Genomic DNA, 15067 nt, shown 5'->3' with positions numbered 1-15067 from the left:
TCAATGAATGCCACACTTCCCCTAAAGATCAACTCAATAAATAGCCACTACATCTGCCTGTGGAAGGGCCATGGATCACAATCACTCCCCCTCTCCTCTCTCCATCTCTTTGCTTATGTAACACCTATCTCCTCTCTTGCTCCTCCTCCTCCTCTCTTTCTCCCCTCCGCCCTGCATTGTACCTCAGTGGTTGTCTTGTGAATATTCCAATTACAGCGGTGTGTGTTTGACCTTTAAGTGAGCTGTAGAAGATATAGTTATCTGCCTTCCACTCTGACACCCGGCGTCTATCAATCAGTGTTCCACCCCACCACCACCACCACCACCACCACCACCAGAACAGGCTGCTGCACTGAGCTGGGTCTGGTGAAATCATGTGTGTGCATGTATGTGTGTGTTTGTGAAAAAAGTGAAAGAGATGGCGAGGAAGCTATCACAATCACAGACTGTGACTGGGGTAAAGCAGGCAAAGAGGCTTGCAGAGTCCAACTGATAAAAATGCAAAAAAATCCATACGGTTTGTGTGTGAATACATAAATGTATACACACAAAAACACACACACACACACAAAGAGAGAGAGGCGAGAAAGAGAGATGTTAAACATTTTTTTCTTTAATCTGCCACCAGCTTGACTGAGCCTTACTTCCATAAACAAAGCCTTTTTCAACAGCATCCTATATCACGCTTCTAAGAACAAGCAAGCGTGAGCGGAGTCATACTTCCTTAGTTTCATTCTTGCTCCCCGCCCTTTTCCAAAGGGCTAATCTACATCTTTCATTGAATCAAGAATGGAAATTCACAAGAAATGCTTCTTTTTCAATTTCATGCTGAAGTAGCTCAAGTTAGTGGATGTAATTTCTCCTAACAAGAAAATTTATCACTCTGTCGCACACTTAGTCCGGCTATATGTGAGAAAAGGGCCTCCTTTCTGCAATTTTTTTTTCTTGGGCTTTGATAAATGTGCCAAAAGCATGATCACTCCCTTCATAGCACTCCGTACAAGGACAGAACAATTACAGTGGTTATTAAGAAAATAAAACCTCTGGTTGAAATTTGTATGAAAGATAAATGACATATCACTTAGGGCTGCAGTGAAGGCATTACAAAATGAAGTCAGGACTAAGCCAAGAGGGGGATGGGGGTTGTTTTGCTCATATTGAAGGGACTTCAACTTCTGAGTCTGAGAATTATGTCATGGTGCAGACACAAGAATATGGAAAGAGTGGAAAGAAAAAACAGTTTTCGGTGATTTTGAGAGGGATTCTCTCCTCACACATTACAAACTTGAGCCAACAAAGAAGTATTCCTTTCTGTGACAAAAATCCTGAGAAAGACTAACGATGCACAAAACTCCTATAAATCCATTTGAAGTTTTGTGCAAATTATGATTATCAGGTTCACACTGGATTGGATGATGAAGTCCAAACAGGTGGAAAGGAATGCATGGAGAATGGTATCGCTGAAACAATACCACGCATGGCCAAGCCACCAGGCTAATGTATATTTATCATGTAAACTTCTGATAAATGCATACGAAGAAACAATCAAATCTCGGGGTTTCAATTGGAAGATTTTCGCACCATGGACTCAAGCGTGAAACCAATATCAGCTTAGTGTCTAGTCAAGCTTGAAGTGCTGCGCCTAGCCCACAAAGCATGTTCTGCATATGCTCATGGACGTCGCTTTTATCAGGGTGGAACAAGCAGCTTTCCAGTGCTATCACTGATCAATGTGCGCCAGTTAAGTCGCACCAGTGTGGGTAAATAAGCAGCGGTTAGGTCTTGATGAGGAATGGCAGGCTGTTTGAGCGGGACTGTAGGGTGGAGAGAGGCAGGCCTGTCTGTCTCTGCTGACTGTGACTTCCATCATTAACCTCAGGCTACAGTATTCTCTGTATCTGCCAAAAAACAAATTGTATCCTCCCAAAGGACTTAACTGTAAGTGGATTTACTTTCATAAATCACCTCTCCATACATAATATAAGCAAACTGTTTGCTCCTCTTCCCTAAATTTAAAAAAAATATAGCACATACTATTATTACAGAGTTGTAAATAATACATAGGACAACAAAATGAGGGCCTGACCTTGGCTGATACACTATAAAACCTGGCAGCTTCAGCTCTAAAGCCTGCAGTGAAGAGAGCCAAAGCCAGCGCTAAGTGACATGTCAGTCAGTTCGTCTGTTTGGAGCCTTCAATTCCCCACGGCCTCAGCTTATTTACTGCATTTGTATGAAAAGCTGTGAAGAGGAGAGGGGCTGAGAGCCCGGCTGGCTTCTCTTACATATGTATACAGTGTTTGGAGGCAATGCGTAAAGAGCATCTCCCCTTGCAGCCTGGTAGTGTTACAGCTACAAACAACTTGGGAGAAGGATGGAGCCATTTATAAATTCAGAAATGGGTCAGGGATGAAGGTAATCGGAGCAACAAAGAGCGTTAACAAGTGCTATGAAAAAAGAGAAAACTGTGATGATACCTGGAATCTGTCAGCTGAGATTCCGAGTTCATTCAGGAAAGATAACACCAGTAACATTAAAGATGCAACTACTTTTTTTTTGATTCTCAGATAGATGTGAAGTCATTTTTTCAGAGCCTTATTTGTTGCTATTTACCTGAAATCTGTTAGCTAAGATTCTAGGTGCATTTGAGAAAGAGAACAGCAGAGATGCTGTAAATGCAGCTACTTATTTTTTGCCTTTTCACCAGATTTGAGGTCATTTAAATATAAATTAGAGGAAGGTGAAGTGAGGGTGGTACATACAACAAACCATTCGAGGAAAAAGAGTAACAGTGAATAACTACTACTGCTAGATTTGAGGTCATTCTAATATTAGTAGGTAGAGTAGGGGTGATGTTACACACAACAAACCACATTTAAGAGTCTGATTTGTTACTATTTACCTGGAATCTGTTTGCCAAGATGCTGGGTGCATTCAAGAAAAAGAACACTGGTGACATTTAAGATGCTACTACCCTTTTGCTAGACATCTTCCTAAACTGATTTGAAGTTATTTTAATATTAGTTAGAGAAAGGTAGAGGGGGGTAGACACAAAGAAACCACTGAGTAGGCGTTTCAGAGTATTGTTACTATTAACCTGGAATCTGTTAGCTGAGATTCTGGGTGCATTTTTCAGGAAAAGAGCACAAGTGACATTGAAGATGCTACTACTTTTTGCTAGTCATCTTCTTAACCAGATTTGAAGTCATTTTAATATTAGAGAAGGGGAAGGGAGGGGGGGTACACACAACAAACTATCGGGCATGCGTTTCAGAGTCTGATTTGTTACTATTCATGGCTAAAGCGGAGAGGAACTGTAATACTAGACATGCTTGTTAAATTCACAACACTCCAAAGCTGCCTTCTAGCAAATCCTGTCTTTTGGTTGTCAGCTTAAGACACCCCGGCATATGCATATGTAGGATTTTTAAGCTCTGTTAAATGGATAGCGGTGTCGTGGCCTATCAAATGACTATAAGCCACTTGCCTTTTTTGGGGGGGAAGGGAGGCATTTACAGAAAAAAAAGCAGACAGCAATGCTTTACCTTGTATGCAACTGGAAAGCAACCCCCTCCCCTCCACACGTGTTTTCTCTATCCTCCTGTTAACTCCACATTAGAGGCAAACAGAGCCATTTACATGTGTATTTTCAGGCTGCGGGTGACAGTAACACTCCACCCCACCATATTAACGACTGGTACTCTGTTTAAGCCAACGACAGGGGAGTGGCAACAAACAATGACAGAATGCCTGTTTTCGATTGTGAGGCCACGAAAGATGATACGCCAGTCACCACCGAGGCAGTTTGCAAATAAATTATTGTGGAGGGTATTGAACTGGAGCAATTGCTCAGTCCACTCAGAGCATGTGCAAGTGTGAGTGTTTGTATGAGTGTGTATGCATTGCCTGTATAGGTGTTTGTGTGAGTGGACTTATAGATCCAGTGCCATTTATTTCCCAGAGCTGGAGCGGGGCAGTTAGGGAGGCGTAAAAGGAAATGAGTTGTGAAGTGGCCATTGATCCTGGCCTGCACTAGGGTTGGCTAGAGACTGCAGGACTATTGGCTGCAGTATGTGCGACTGAATGGCTGCCTCTTATTTACACTGAGGTGGTTAACCCTGACCCAGTTCATTTATCACTGTGCTAATGCGCTGCACAGGAAAAAAGAAAAAGGAAAAAGTGTGCCAGGTCAAACAAAAGGCCTGATCTGGAACGACTAATGTCAACTGGCTTATATATGCAAATATTAATGCTAACACACTTTCTGTTTTACTTTAAATTTAACTTCCTTCCACAGTGATCTTCTTTTTCTACCTGCTCTTCCCCTTGACCCGCAGACCACACGGCCTGCTCCATAGCTCCCAACTGCTTGAGCATAAAATAGCCCTAAGTATTTATTTCCAGCAGATTTCACCCCGTCTATCTCCCTCATCCTCTCTTCTCAATTCCTACATTGCTCGCTCTCTCTGTCCCTTTCTCCTCGTCTCTCTTTCAAGCCTTGCAGCTTGACATTTCGCCATGCTCTCGGGGGACTCCTGTGCGAAATGGAGTTACTGGGAGAGCGCCACTGTAAATTCCAGGAGGCCACATGTAATGTGTCTTAAACATAGATGGACAGACCAGGTTTCAAGGAGCTGAAGAATGAGACGGATGGGAAAAAAAAGGGAGAGAAGACGAGAAGAAGTGGCGTCTAGATAGATAATAGAATAATACTGTGTTTTGTCTGGGGAAGCGTGAGCAAACAGTAGCTATGCTGTCATTCATACCCTATATCTTTAGTGTCATCGTAAGGGGGGGAAACTACAGGCCTATATATCACAGGCCTGTATGTACTATCCTGTAGGGACTGTCTGCCGATAGCCGAGCCTGAAATAAAAAGAAAGATGGCTTTCATTGTAAATAAGTCAAGGATTGTCAGGAAAGAGCTGCCTTTTCACTGAAAGGGGGAAATAATTTTTACAAAGACATACAGTACACTTCCCTAATGCTTCTCCAGCCTTTGCAGAAAACCCTTATCTTCACACGGATGATGACGGTTAACAAAAGGCCCCTTTATGAAATCGTTCATATTTCAGCGGAGGTCTGTCTCCTGTCCTGAGAGGTGATTGATGCATCAGGCCAGGGCCAGTGTCTTATTTACACAGTTGAGTGGGGCAATCTCAGGCCTGAAAGATAAACCTAATGAGCTTCTTTGTGTAAGGGTGCAAATGAGAGACACCATCCTCCCTCCCTCCTTCCCTTTTCCATCCAAAGGGACAGTCTGGGTGATTAGGCCTTTAAATTATGCTCAAGGGCAAAGCCCAGATTTGCATCTTAGGTGTGTGTGTGTGTGTGTGTGTGTGTCTTCTCAAATACGGTGCAGAGAGAAAAAGAGAGAGGCAGGTGAAGGGCACAGGGAGAAAGATGCTTGAGGCTTGTTTGTGAGAGGTGATGGTAGGTGAGCCATATGTGTCAGTATTTAACTACACTAAACAACAAACTTGAGTTGTTATAAGACGGAGGTGAGCTCACTTGTCTGTCAAATGAGCGTGCACACACATACACACAAACACACACACACACTGTCATTTTGTCCTTTGTCTGTGGGGGTAACTTTCTCCCTAATGACTTTCATTTTGGGGAGAATTTCATTTGCCCCTAAACCCTAAATATTACCCATCACTTGCTGTCAGATTTCTCATCCCTTCTATTTCCTCCAGCTAAACAGCTAGGAAGGCAGGTTAATTGCTGTCACTCTCAAGTTGGACCACTGCCTAGCTCTCGTGTAGCGACAGGGGTAGCCTGGAAGTAAGATGGCACCTTGGCGCACTTATTGTAATTTATGTCAAAATGCTGCAGTCATTTAAATGGGGTTGGATAGTTTGCATTTTGCTGCATCATGTGCCTCAGGAAAACACTGAAATGCACACCTAACCAGTTTACCAACATGTGCAGTAGACCTCTGCGACAGTTTCCTGCATTTTTTATACTAACGTAAATAAGTTACTGTCTTTAAAAACACACATTTCACATAAAAAAATACAAATTTAAACAAGCATAAAATTACCGATAAACAATCACTATCAAAGGAAATTATATGTATTAAAAGATTTTTGACATGTCCTCTGCATTTTTGTGCAAAAGTAAATAAATAACTGTCCTTACAAACACACATTTCACATAAAAAAATACAGTGTAAAACAAGCAACTGGTTTCATGAAATGACCTATATAAGCAATCACTATTAAAGGAAATTAAATGTATGTAAAAGATTTTTGATGAAGCAACTGTTTCTGCATCATGTCTGAGTTTAAGGATCTGCATGAGCAGTAGGCTACAGTGACCTAATGTTGTCCCCACAGCTATCCAGAGGTCTAAAACAACTGACTGTGCCACAATAGAAAAGCCACAGCCTCCATCTTGCTCTTAGTATCAATACAACATCAATTTTTGTGCAAAAGTAAATAAATTACAATCCTTGCAAACACCCATTTCACATAAAAAATGCAAAGTAAAACAAGCAACAAGTTTCATGAAATGACCTCAATAAACAATCACTATCAAAGGAAATGAAAACATTTTCCAAGATGCAACCATATCTCCATCATGCCTTGAGTTAAATGATCTGGATGAGTAGTAGGCTGCAGTAACAGAAGGTTGTCCCCACAGCTATCCAGAGGTCTAAAGCGACTGACCGAGCCACAGTAGATAAGCCACAGCCAACATCTTGCTCTGAATATCAATATACTTCATACAGTAGTGAGCCTTTTTAGAAGGGGGGCTGTGTAGTCCTGAGTATTGGCTCATCAATCCCACTGATAACCCTGGCAGGATTAAGTCTACAGACCACTGTAATCAACTAACAGCCTCATTATGGGACATTATGGTATAGATCTAAAGATCAATGCATGGCTCCCATGTACATACATAGCCGCATATAATATTAAAACATAAGACTGACTGCAGCAAATGATAAATTGATTGGTAATGTGAGCTCAGCAGATTTTTTTTTTTTTTTTTTTTTTTACATAGGAGCTTTTATAGTGATCATTTTAGCATAGTAATTAGGGCTGAGCAACATTCATCATTTGCTCTGATACATATCTGCAGCTGGCAAATTGCAATCAGATACAGTGGGTATCTAATCTGTGATCTCAAATCAAATTAGGTCTATTTAGACAACCTTGGGAATGGGGTGATGAAACCCTGACAGAAATTAGGGGCTGGAAATTCAATTGTGACGCAACGGTTATCATTCAGATGCACGGATAACTGAGTGTGCGGCTTTTATGTAGAACATAACGACCTGTAAAAACAACAAAACAGATTATATTCAGGGTTTGAAATAAAAAAAAAAAAACGACACAATTTGTTTTGATGGGGAGGAAAAAGTCAACTATCAATATTTGAATGTGAGAAAAATTGCTCCTGTGTAACTTGATCTGCGTCCTATAAGCCTTTGGCCGAATTGTAGGCAACGAGACCTTAAGATGCTGCTTTTCTAATTATAGCTGCAGGTGGTATTTTGGAGCTGCTAGGTAATAGCAGAACCCACAGGGACAGTGGAGAATTCATCAGTGCTTATTATTAATCATCCCCCCAGCAGCGTGATGAGAGACTGGAGCTTCTATACCCACTGGACCACTCAATGTCATTCCAAATATGGGTGGAAAATTACACCCAACAGCCTTCCTTCAAAATGGACTCAGAGCGGACATGGACTGGAATTTTTTAAAGCTGCACACAGGTGCAAAAAAAAAAAAAAAAAAAGTGAAAGCACGGGTGGACGCATGCATATACTGTATGGCCACAGAACACACAGGCGCACTGTCATTCACTTACACACATCTGCCAGCATCACATCACCTTCTTCAGACGAGCACACACTAACAACTACAAAATAGCATAACTCTGTGTTAACAAATGCGTTTAAAAAAAAAAAATCTCCATCTTTCATCGGACCGCACTCTCGCTGAAAGCGATGCAGTATGCGCGCAGCACAGGAAGTGTGTGTGAAGTTAACAGCACAGGGCCCCTGTTTTAAAAAGCCTCCAGAGACCTGTTAGCTGGACTGCTCATTTCAATGTGTCTGTCTCCGGGTTGGGAGAAGGCTTGGGCTGGCCTCTTTACAAGGCACACACTGTCATACACCCCCTCCTCTCGGACCCCACCTACCCACCCACCACTAGGAGCTCTTAGCCGTACATCCATCTCAGACTTAACTAGACACTTTATGCTTACGTCGCTTTTCTGTCTCGGTACTGTGGCTTTTTTTTTTTTTTTTAAATACAGCCTCTTTGTTTTTAGACGACTTACTGAGTTAACATTTACACACACATTCACACATACTTTTATCTGCTTATGTCGATTAACCTGATCTTAATGATATTGTTTTATATTAAATATCTCTAAATGTTTCCCTTAGATGAAGGCAGTTTTCAGTAAAAGAAAAATCACGAAACTGAAAAAAATACTGACTTAATATCTAAAATAAAAATGATTCAAAAAAGATTTAAACAGAACAAATTCCCCATGTTTTCTAGTGCAATGTAGCACATTAAAGTGGCATTCTATGGTATAACAGCATCTTCTTATCCTGCTCTCTATCTCTTTCTATTTTACCCTCTATCTGCAGAGAGCATCAACACAAATAGAAAGCCCTTCTCAAACCAACACCTTCACATGTAGTGACGGAGAGAATTGACCCCAATCAGGTGTGTATTTGTGTGTATAGGAAGAGTGGCAGAGTGGTGATAAATGGAGGGTAAGGCCGCAGCCGCTGTAGCCACCAGCAGGACCACTGAGGTCGTGGAGGATGGGTGTTGAGTTGGAATGGGGGATGGAAGGGGGGGAGCCCGCGGGACATTTTTGCTACACCAAACACAGATACGGACACAGAGAAACACATCGTCATCTGTTGTATCGCCCCTGACCAAACTGACCACAGGCTTTCAGCTGCTTCTAAAAAGTATACACGCGCACAAATACATGCTTGCATGAGAATTTCCATGAAACGGAAAAGGACAGCACGCATCATTACAAACCGGCGGCGTTGTCCCCCATCCACCCCGAAGCATGGCCCTCTGACCTCGTCTCCCACTGCTCTTTTGGCAAACTGTCAAAGCCATCATTCACCGTGGAAAGACACGAGAGACACTTGACTCCTTTACTCTGCTGGCGACTGACTTTCACAACTCCTGCCCCCACCCCCCTCAAACCACCACCTCCTACACCCCCCTGCAGTTCATTCACCGACAACATGCTCTGACTGAGAAGAATAGAACCAGAATAATACAACATCAAGAAGGGAAAAGTTAAAACTATTGAAAACGGAGCATCATGCCTCCTATTAAAAAGATTCAGTAAGAGCAATTCAAGAAGAAATCAGAGAGGGAATGATCTTACAGTGCAGTTTTAAAAAAAATCCAAATGACTTTCTAGAGAGTGAGACAGGGAGACTGCATGCAAATCAGTCTTTCAAAAGTGTCCCGGTCAAAGGTTTCTCTGCCGCTGGTGGGTCTGTGGTTACAGCGTCTGGATGTGTGTGTGAGCCTTCAACTACTGCCGAGTTAGGAGGCCCTCTGGTGGATACAGCACTGCCATGACACACACACACGCACACACGCACACACACACACACACACACACAACCCAAACTGGTCCGTACGATGCTCCAGCGCACACATTCTTTCCCTTTCTGTCTCTTTCTCCCGCACACCCTCTGACACACACACACACACACTGACATGGCCTCAGATGAGCTGTCTATACATACAAATTGAATTGCAAAGAAACTAAAACTGCAAAACATTTTCATCACTCTAAAGGCAACAGCTTCAGGCAAAACATGCTGACAGCACAACAAACTAGCGAGAAAATTTACCAACAGCCGATTAAATCAACAATGTTTTTTTCCCCGTGTACAAAAAAAATAACAAAAAACAAAAAAACACAAACAATGCAAAAATATATATATTTCATTGTGCCTCCTGTCTATGTAGAAAAGCTCAGCGCTGCCTGAGCAGAGAGCAGAGCAGAGCAGAGTGGGAGAGCGAGGGGAAAACAGAGTGAGAGAGGGAGAGAGAGAGAGCGGCAGAGAGACGAGACGGGGGAGAAACACAACTTACCTGCTGTTGTTGCAGATGCAGCAGCTCGACTGTGCTTACTTCGCTGCTCGTGTCACCAGCGCTTGATCTCCCATCTCTACTGCCAGCCTCTAATTGGCTGCTGCTTAGGGTGCTCATTCCATTTTGACTCATTGAACTGTTGCTTATTGTCTCTGTGGCCGACTCCTGCATCATCATGATTTAAAACCTAGAAGTGATTAAGAGGCACCGGTTAGGGCTCTTCTTGTTACAATTCCCCCCTTTTTTCCCTCCTTTTTTTTTTTTTTTTTTTTTACGCTTCCATTATCAAGCCCTCAGTTCCCCCCCTCTGCAAATTAAAGCATTTAAAGAAGAGGGAGGGGGGAAAGGAGAAGAGGGGGGATGCAGGAGGAGCAATTATGCATTCATTGTGTAAATGAAGCAATACAAAGAGATGCACGTCCTGGTGCTATTTAAAATGGGAGGGGTATCTAAATGTGTTTTTATCTGTAAAATTTGGGCATAAATATTTCTAAATTTAGAAAAAAAGTTGCACTTTATTTATCATCACTATTTATTATAAAAATACATTTGCAGGAAATTAAGATTTTTGAAAAAAAAAAGCTTGAACAAATTCTTAATACTTCCCTCACACTTTAGGACAGCCAGGCTACACAGACAGAAAAACAGAAGCACGGGCACTCCTAAAATATTTGACGTCTTGAAGCTGTCAGTTTTTTTAGTGTGTGTCGCATCTGAATGAAGCTGCCTAATGACGCAAAGCTAATCATGCAAAATTAAAATTTGGTGTCGGGGAGGAGGAGGAGGAGGAGGAGGCACCAAATCACATGGTGCAGGGCTGGTGATGAACACTATAATGGGTTTGTCATCTTTGCTGTGGCTAAATAAAATCTGCCACACGAGATTCCACAGAGCCACGATGCTCGTATGCCATTTATTGAATTCTTTATTTTCCCCTCTCTTCTTTAATCAGACCTTATATACATTTTTTTGTAATATTTAAAAAAAAGTTCAAATTAAACTTTGTGGCAGGGCATGCACAATTCAAGACAAAACAAAAAAAATATTAACAACAGTAAATAAAAACACTGAATTAATTCTCTCAGCATCTATCAGAAAGCTGGTGAAAGAGAGAAAAAAAAGGAGGGAAGAAAGGGAAAAAAATCTATCACGAATATCACTAATGATTGTGCTAAAAACAGCATAAATTATGCATATTACCTCCTCTCTCTCCAGTAATAAATGTTTTATCATTTTCCCCTGCATTTAATGCTCATGTACCTTCACTGGGGCAGAGAGGAGCCCCACCAACATCACTCGACAATCTCACAATAAATAAGACACTCAACAAAAGGAAACTCAAACTGCTCCACAATCATGGAATTTTTGCCTTTTCTATTAAGAAAAAAACATTTAGAATATTTAAAAAAATGTGACAATACTTCATGTTTTAAAGGATAAAAAAAAATCATTGCAACGTTTATCACTACCTTACTGAGGAGGTTTGTGTCATTACTTATAATCCTATATAAGCAAATGCTATTATATTTAAAAACTTATTTTTCTTAAAAAGGGTGCATGTGCAAACACGTTGTCTCATCACAAGGGTTAGGGTGTTATAAGGGTTGGGTTAGCAAAAAAAAAAGAGGTACAAATGATGATTACGATTGTGAGCATTTCTGCCCAGCCCACATGGGTATCGTGTGTATTCTTTGGCCAGTAAATACCGTTTTAATAGAAGTGTGTACACGTTCTTCCCTGTGTGTGTGTGTGTGCTTGTGTGTGTGTGTTTGACGAGGGGCAGATACAGGACAGGCCTTAAAGGATGTCCACAGCCAGGATAAACAGGATCTAGGCAGGGAGAACAAACAGGACTGAGCTGTTACACAGAGCAGGGCGACAGCTGCCCGGGACACAAGTAAATAGGGAAGAGGCCAGGACGAGGCGTGCTTGTGAACAAACAGGCCCCTGTTAAACACCGCCGCCGCTCACTACTGATGGAGAGAGACACACAGGAGAAAAAAAAAAGACAGAGAGGAGGAAGAGAGAGAGGAGCAGAGAAAGGGGTGGAGGGGGAGTGACGGAGAGAGACAGATGAAAAGAATGAGAGTGAAAGAGAGAAAAGGAAAGTGAGTGGGAGGGAGGAAGGTGGTGGTGGAGGTGGTGGTGGCGAGGGGGGAAGACTGGCACAATGTGACATCCAATCCGGTGATGAATCTCAGCATAAGAAACTCAAGGCTGCAGCCGAGATCAGCCGGCTAATAAGTATTCAAATTAGGCATAAATTTTACATGCCCAATGTTTAAAATATTCAGAGAAAGACTGTCTGATTGCCTTTACTACAATTTTATGAACATTCTAATGGAGCCTGGATCTCTCGCTTTTTTTCCCCCTGCATTCTTTTTTGGACCGGCGATAGATGTTCAGAAAACTTGAAGATATATGAGATGAGGAAATAAGGATTTTTAATAACATCTGAATGCAATGCAAACTACTCCGGAAGTCCAGGGAAAATTCCTACTTTGATATTAAACCAATGAAATTTGCTTTTAATGTGCTTAAAACATGAATTTTACAAAAAGGAGAAAAAAAGGAGGGGAAATAAGAAATCAGACATTATAGCTTGTGTTAAAAAAAAAAAAAATTAGCATAATTTGAATTTCATACACAAACAATAAAAGCCCCGTCTTAATCTCAGCACCCTAATCTTCTCACCCTCCTCCAAAATAAAACCAGTGCAATATGTCTAACTGCAACATAATGATAATGCAGATATATGCAAAGTATATTCGCAGAGATCAGATGGTGCTTTAACCTTAATGACAGCGGTGAGATAAATTAATTAGCCATCTAAGGGCGGCATTCAAATCTGCCAATTAGAATGTCAATTAGAAACACAGCCAGGCTGCAATGATGAGCGCTGGCTACCGAGCTGCGGATCTGACTGTGTGTGTGTGTGTGTGTGTGTGTGTGTGTGTGTGAGTGGGGGGGGGGCTGTCACAGATACACACACACAATGCTCAAGAGAGACAGATAGTGACAATACTCAGCACCTGAGGGTGTGACTATATGCATGTGTGTATCTACATTTGTGTGCGCCTACCACAAGTCCACAGTGCCCTGTATCCTCTCCCTGGGGGGGACCAGCCCTGACCCCAGCCTGGCCTAAACCAACTGGGTCGGAAGGAGCTGCCTCACCCCCAGCTACAGTATCGACTTGAGGGCCCTCACTCTGATCTGCGGCGATGCAGCCAGCTTTAATGCCGCATGAGTGAGGCTGCCGGCTTGCCCGCACGTGTGTTTGACATCCCATAAATTGCCGGTGTCCTGCGTTTCAACACACCCGCTATTTGATGCTATTTCCTCAAGCCATAATCTTCCAATGAGGGAGAACCTAGACCGCTTATTATCGCGATCGGAAACAGAGAGGAAGGCTGTTATTGCTCCGGTAATACGCTGGTAATTCTGTAGATGTATAGCTTTGGGAAGGAAGATGATAGTGATACTAAGTGTTTAGGTTGTGGAGTGGTGGGAAGATAGCGAGCGACCAAGATAACTCTGCGCTCTCTAAATTTACTGTTGACGCTGATGGCTCCAACATTTCTATTAAGGTTTAGGCTCGATGGAAAGAAAGGCATTTCCTGATGAAGCAAAGGCAGACAGACACTTTATTTGCAAAGCTTCAGACCAACTCCAGCTTTTGTCTCATTTCTTGTGCAACCATAGCCTTGCTTGCCATTCCTCTTCAGCTTGTGCAAATATTTACTCTCGAATCTTGCGCTACGCAAATCTGTCTCTTCCATCAGGTGCGCAATCTGAGAAAAGGGTCTTGACGACGCATTTGGCCCAGAGATTGGTAGAAATTTCTCCTTTTTCTTCCCAGAAGTGACACAACAAAGGTGTACGGAGAATTGAGCCTTTCATTGCCTCACACACTCTCTCTTTTGCACATACACACCAAACACACACACACACCTATCATTAAAGGGGAAAGAAGCAGCCCTCCATCTTTGTTTGCGAGCTCTAAAAGCCCTTAATGTAGCCTCATTACCTGGCCTGTCTCCCGCTCTATCATGTGCAGTAAACACACACTATGACACTGGCCATCCATCTAGTGGGAATACACAGCTGTCTGCTGTGCTCCAACACAGTCTGGGGAACACTGGGGAATTTAACACACACACACACACACACACACACACACACACACACACACACACACGTTACACTGTTAACACACAGCGGGCTTGACACTGGTGTGCGTTCAGAGTCTCTGCTCTATCCATTTTCACTGTGACGATGTTCTCCACTGTGTCTCTATCTAGAACAATGATCCTCATTTTATATGCATGAGTTGCAAAATCTTTTTTCATTAGGACGACATTAAAAAAAAAAAAAAAGAAAAAAAAGTGACCTGTAAATCTCTGATCCCAGACGTCCGTTCATTATCAATTCACATTCCAGGTGGCTGGCTGGAATTCTTTTGGTTTGTGCGATCAAAAAAAATAAAAAAAATAATAATAATAGAAATTACATTTCACAGTCTGCTGACTCCTCACAGCTCTGTGATCAAGTCGAGATATGGTTACCATTTAAAATAATCACAGATTCTGTGCTTGAGTGAAATTAATTCATCATTGCCATAAGTTACTATGCATACAAAATAAAGAAGTAACTGGGCAAGGGCAAGGGCTCACATATTCAATACTTCAGATTGCTTAATAAATCAAAATGCCACATATGTGCTGACTAAAAAAAAAAAAAAGGTGCTTAAAACCACTGCGTTTCAAAATGATAAATCTAAGACCAAATCATGGAGAGGGGAGAAGTTTAAAATAACTTCATCAGATTGAATTAATGGCTGTAACACACACTATAAATTTAAGCTTTCAAAGATCTTTGATTATGATGATATGTTTGTTTGTACTTGGGTGTGTACTGTAATTTTTTCTGGTTGCAAGTTGTCACAGCACAGTGAGACC

The 15067-nt window shown here is 41.9% G+C and overlaps 1 protein-coding gene across 4 annotated transcripts in view; it reads right to left on the bottom strand.

Annotated features, from left to right (window-relative positions):
• Positions 1–15067, bottom strand: part of foxp2 (forkhead box P2) — a 116825-nt gene that overhangs the window by 59957 nt on the left and 41801 nt on the right. For 3 of the 4 annotated variants that reach the window (XM_042511101.1, XM_042511100.1, XM_042511102.1), the window contains one exon: positions 10107–10293. The exons of the other annotated variant lie outside the window; for it this stretch is intronic. In XM_042511101.1, coding sequence (XP_042367035.1) covers positions 10107–10283 — 177 coding nt within the window. In that variant the 5' untranslated portion in view covers positions 10284–10293. The remainder of the gene's footprint in view (positions 1–10106; positions 10294–15067) is intronic. 4 annotated transcript variants of the gene reach the window in all.

Source organism: Plectropomus leopardus, chromosome 22, assembly GCF_008729295.1.
Source record: "Plectropomus leopardus isolate mb chromosome 22, YSFRI_Pleo_2.0, whole genome shotgun sequence".
In the NCBI taxonomy this organism is placed as follows: domain Eukaryota; kingdom Metazoa; phylum Chordata; class Actinopteri; order Perciformes; family Serranidae; genus Plectropomus; species Plectropomus leopardus.
The sequence above is the reverse complement of the archived record's forward strand: the minus strand, read 5'-3'. Positions and strand labels throughout refer to the sequence as shown.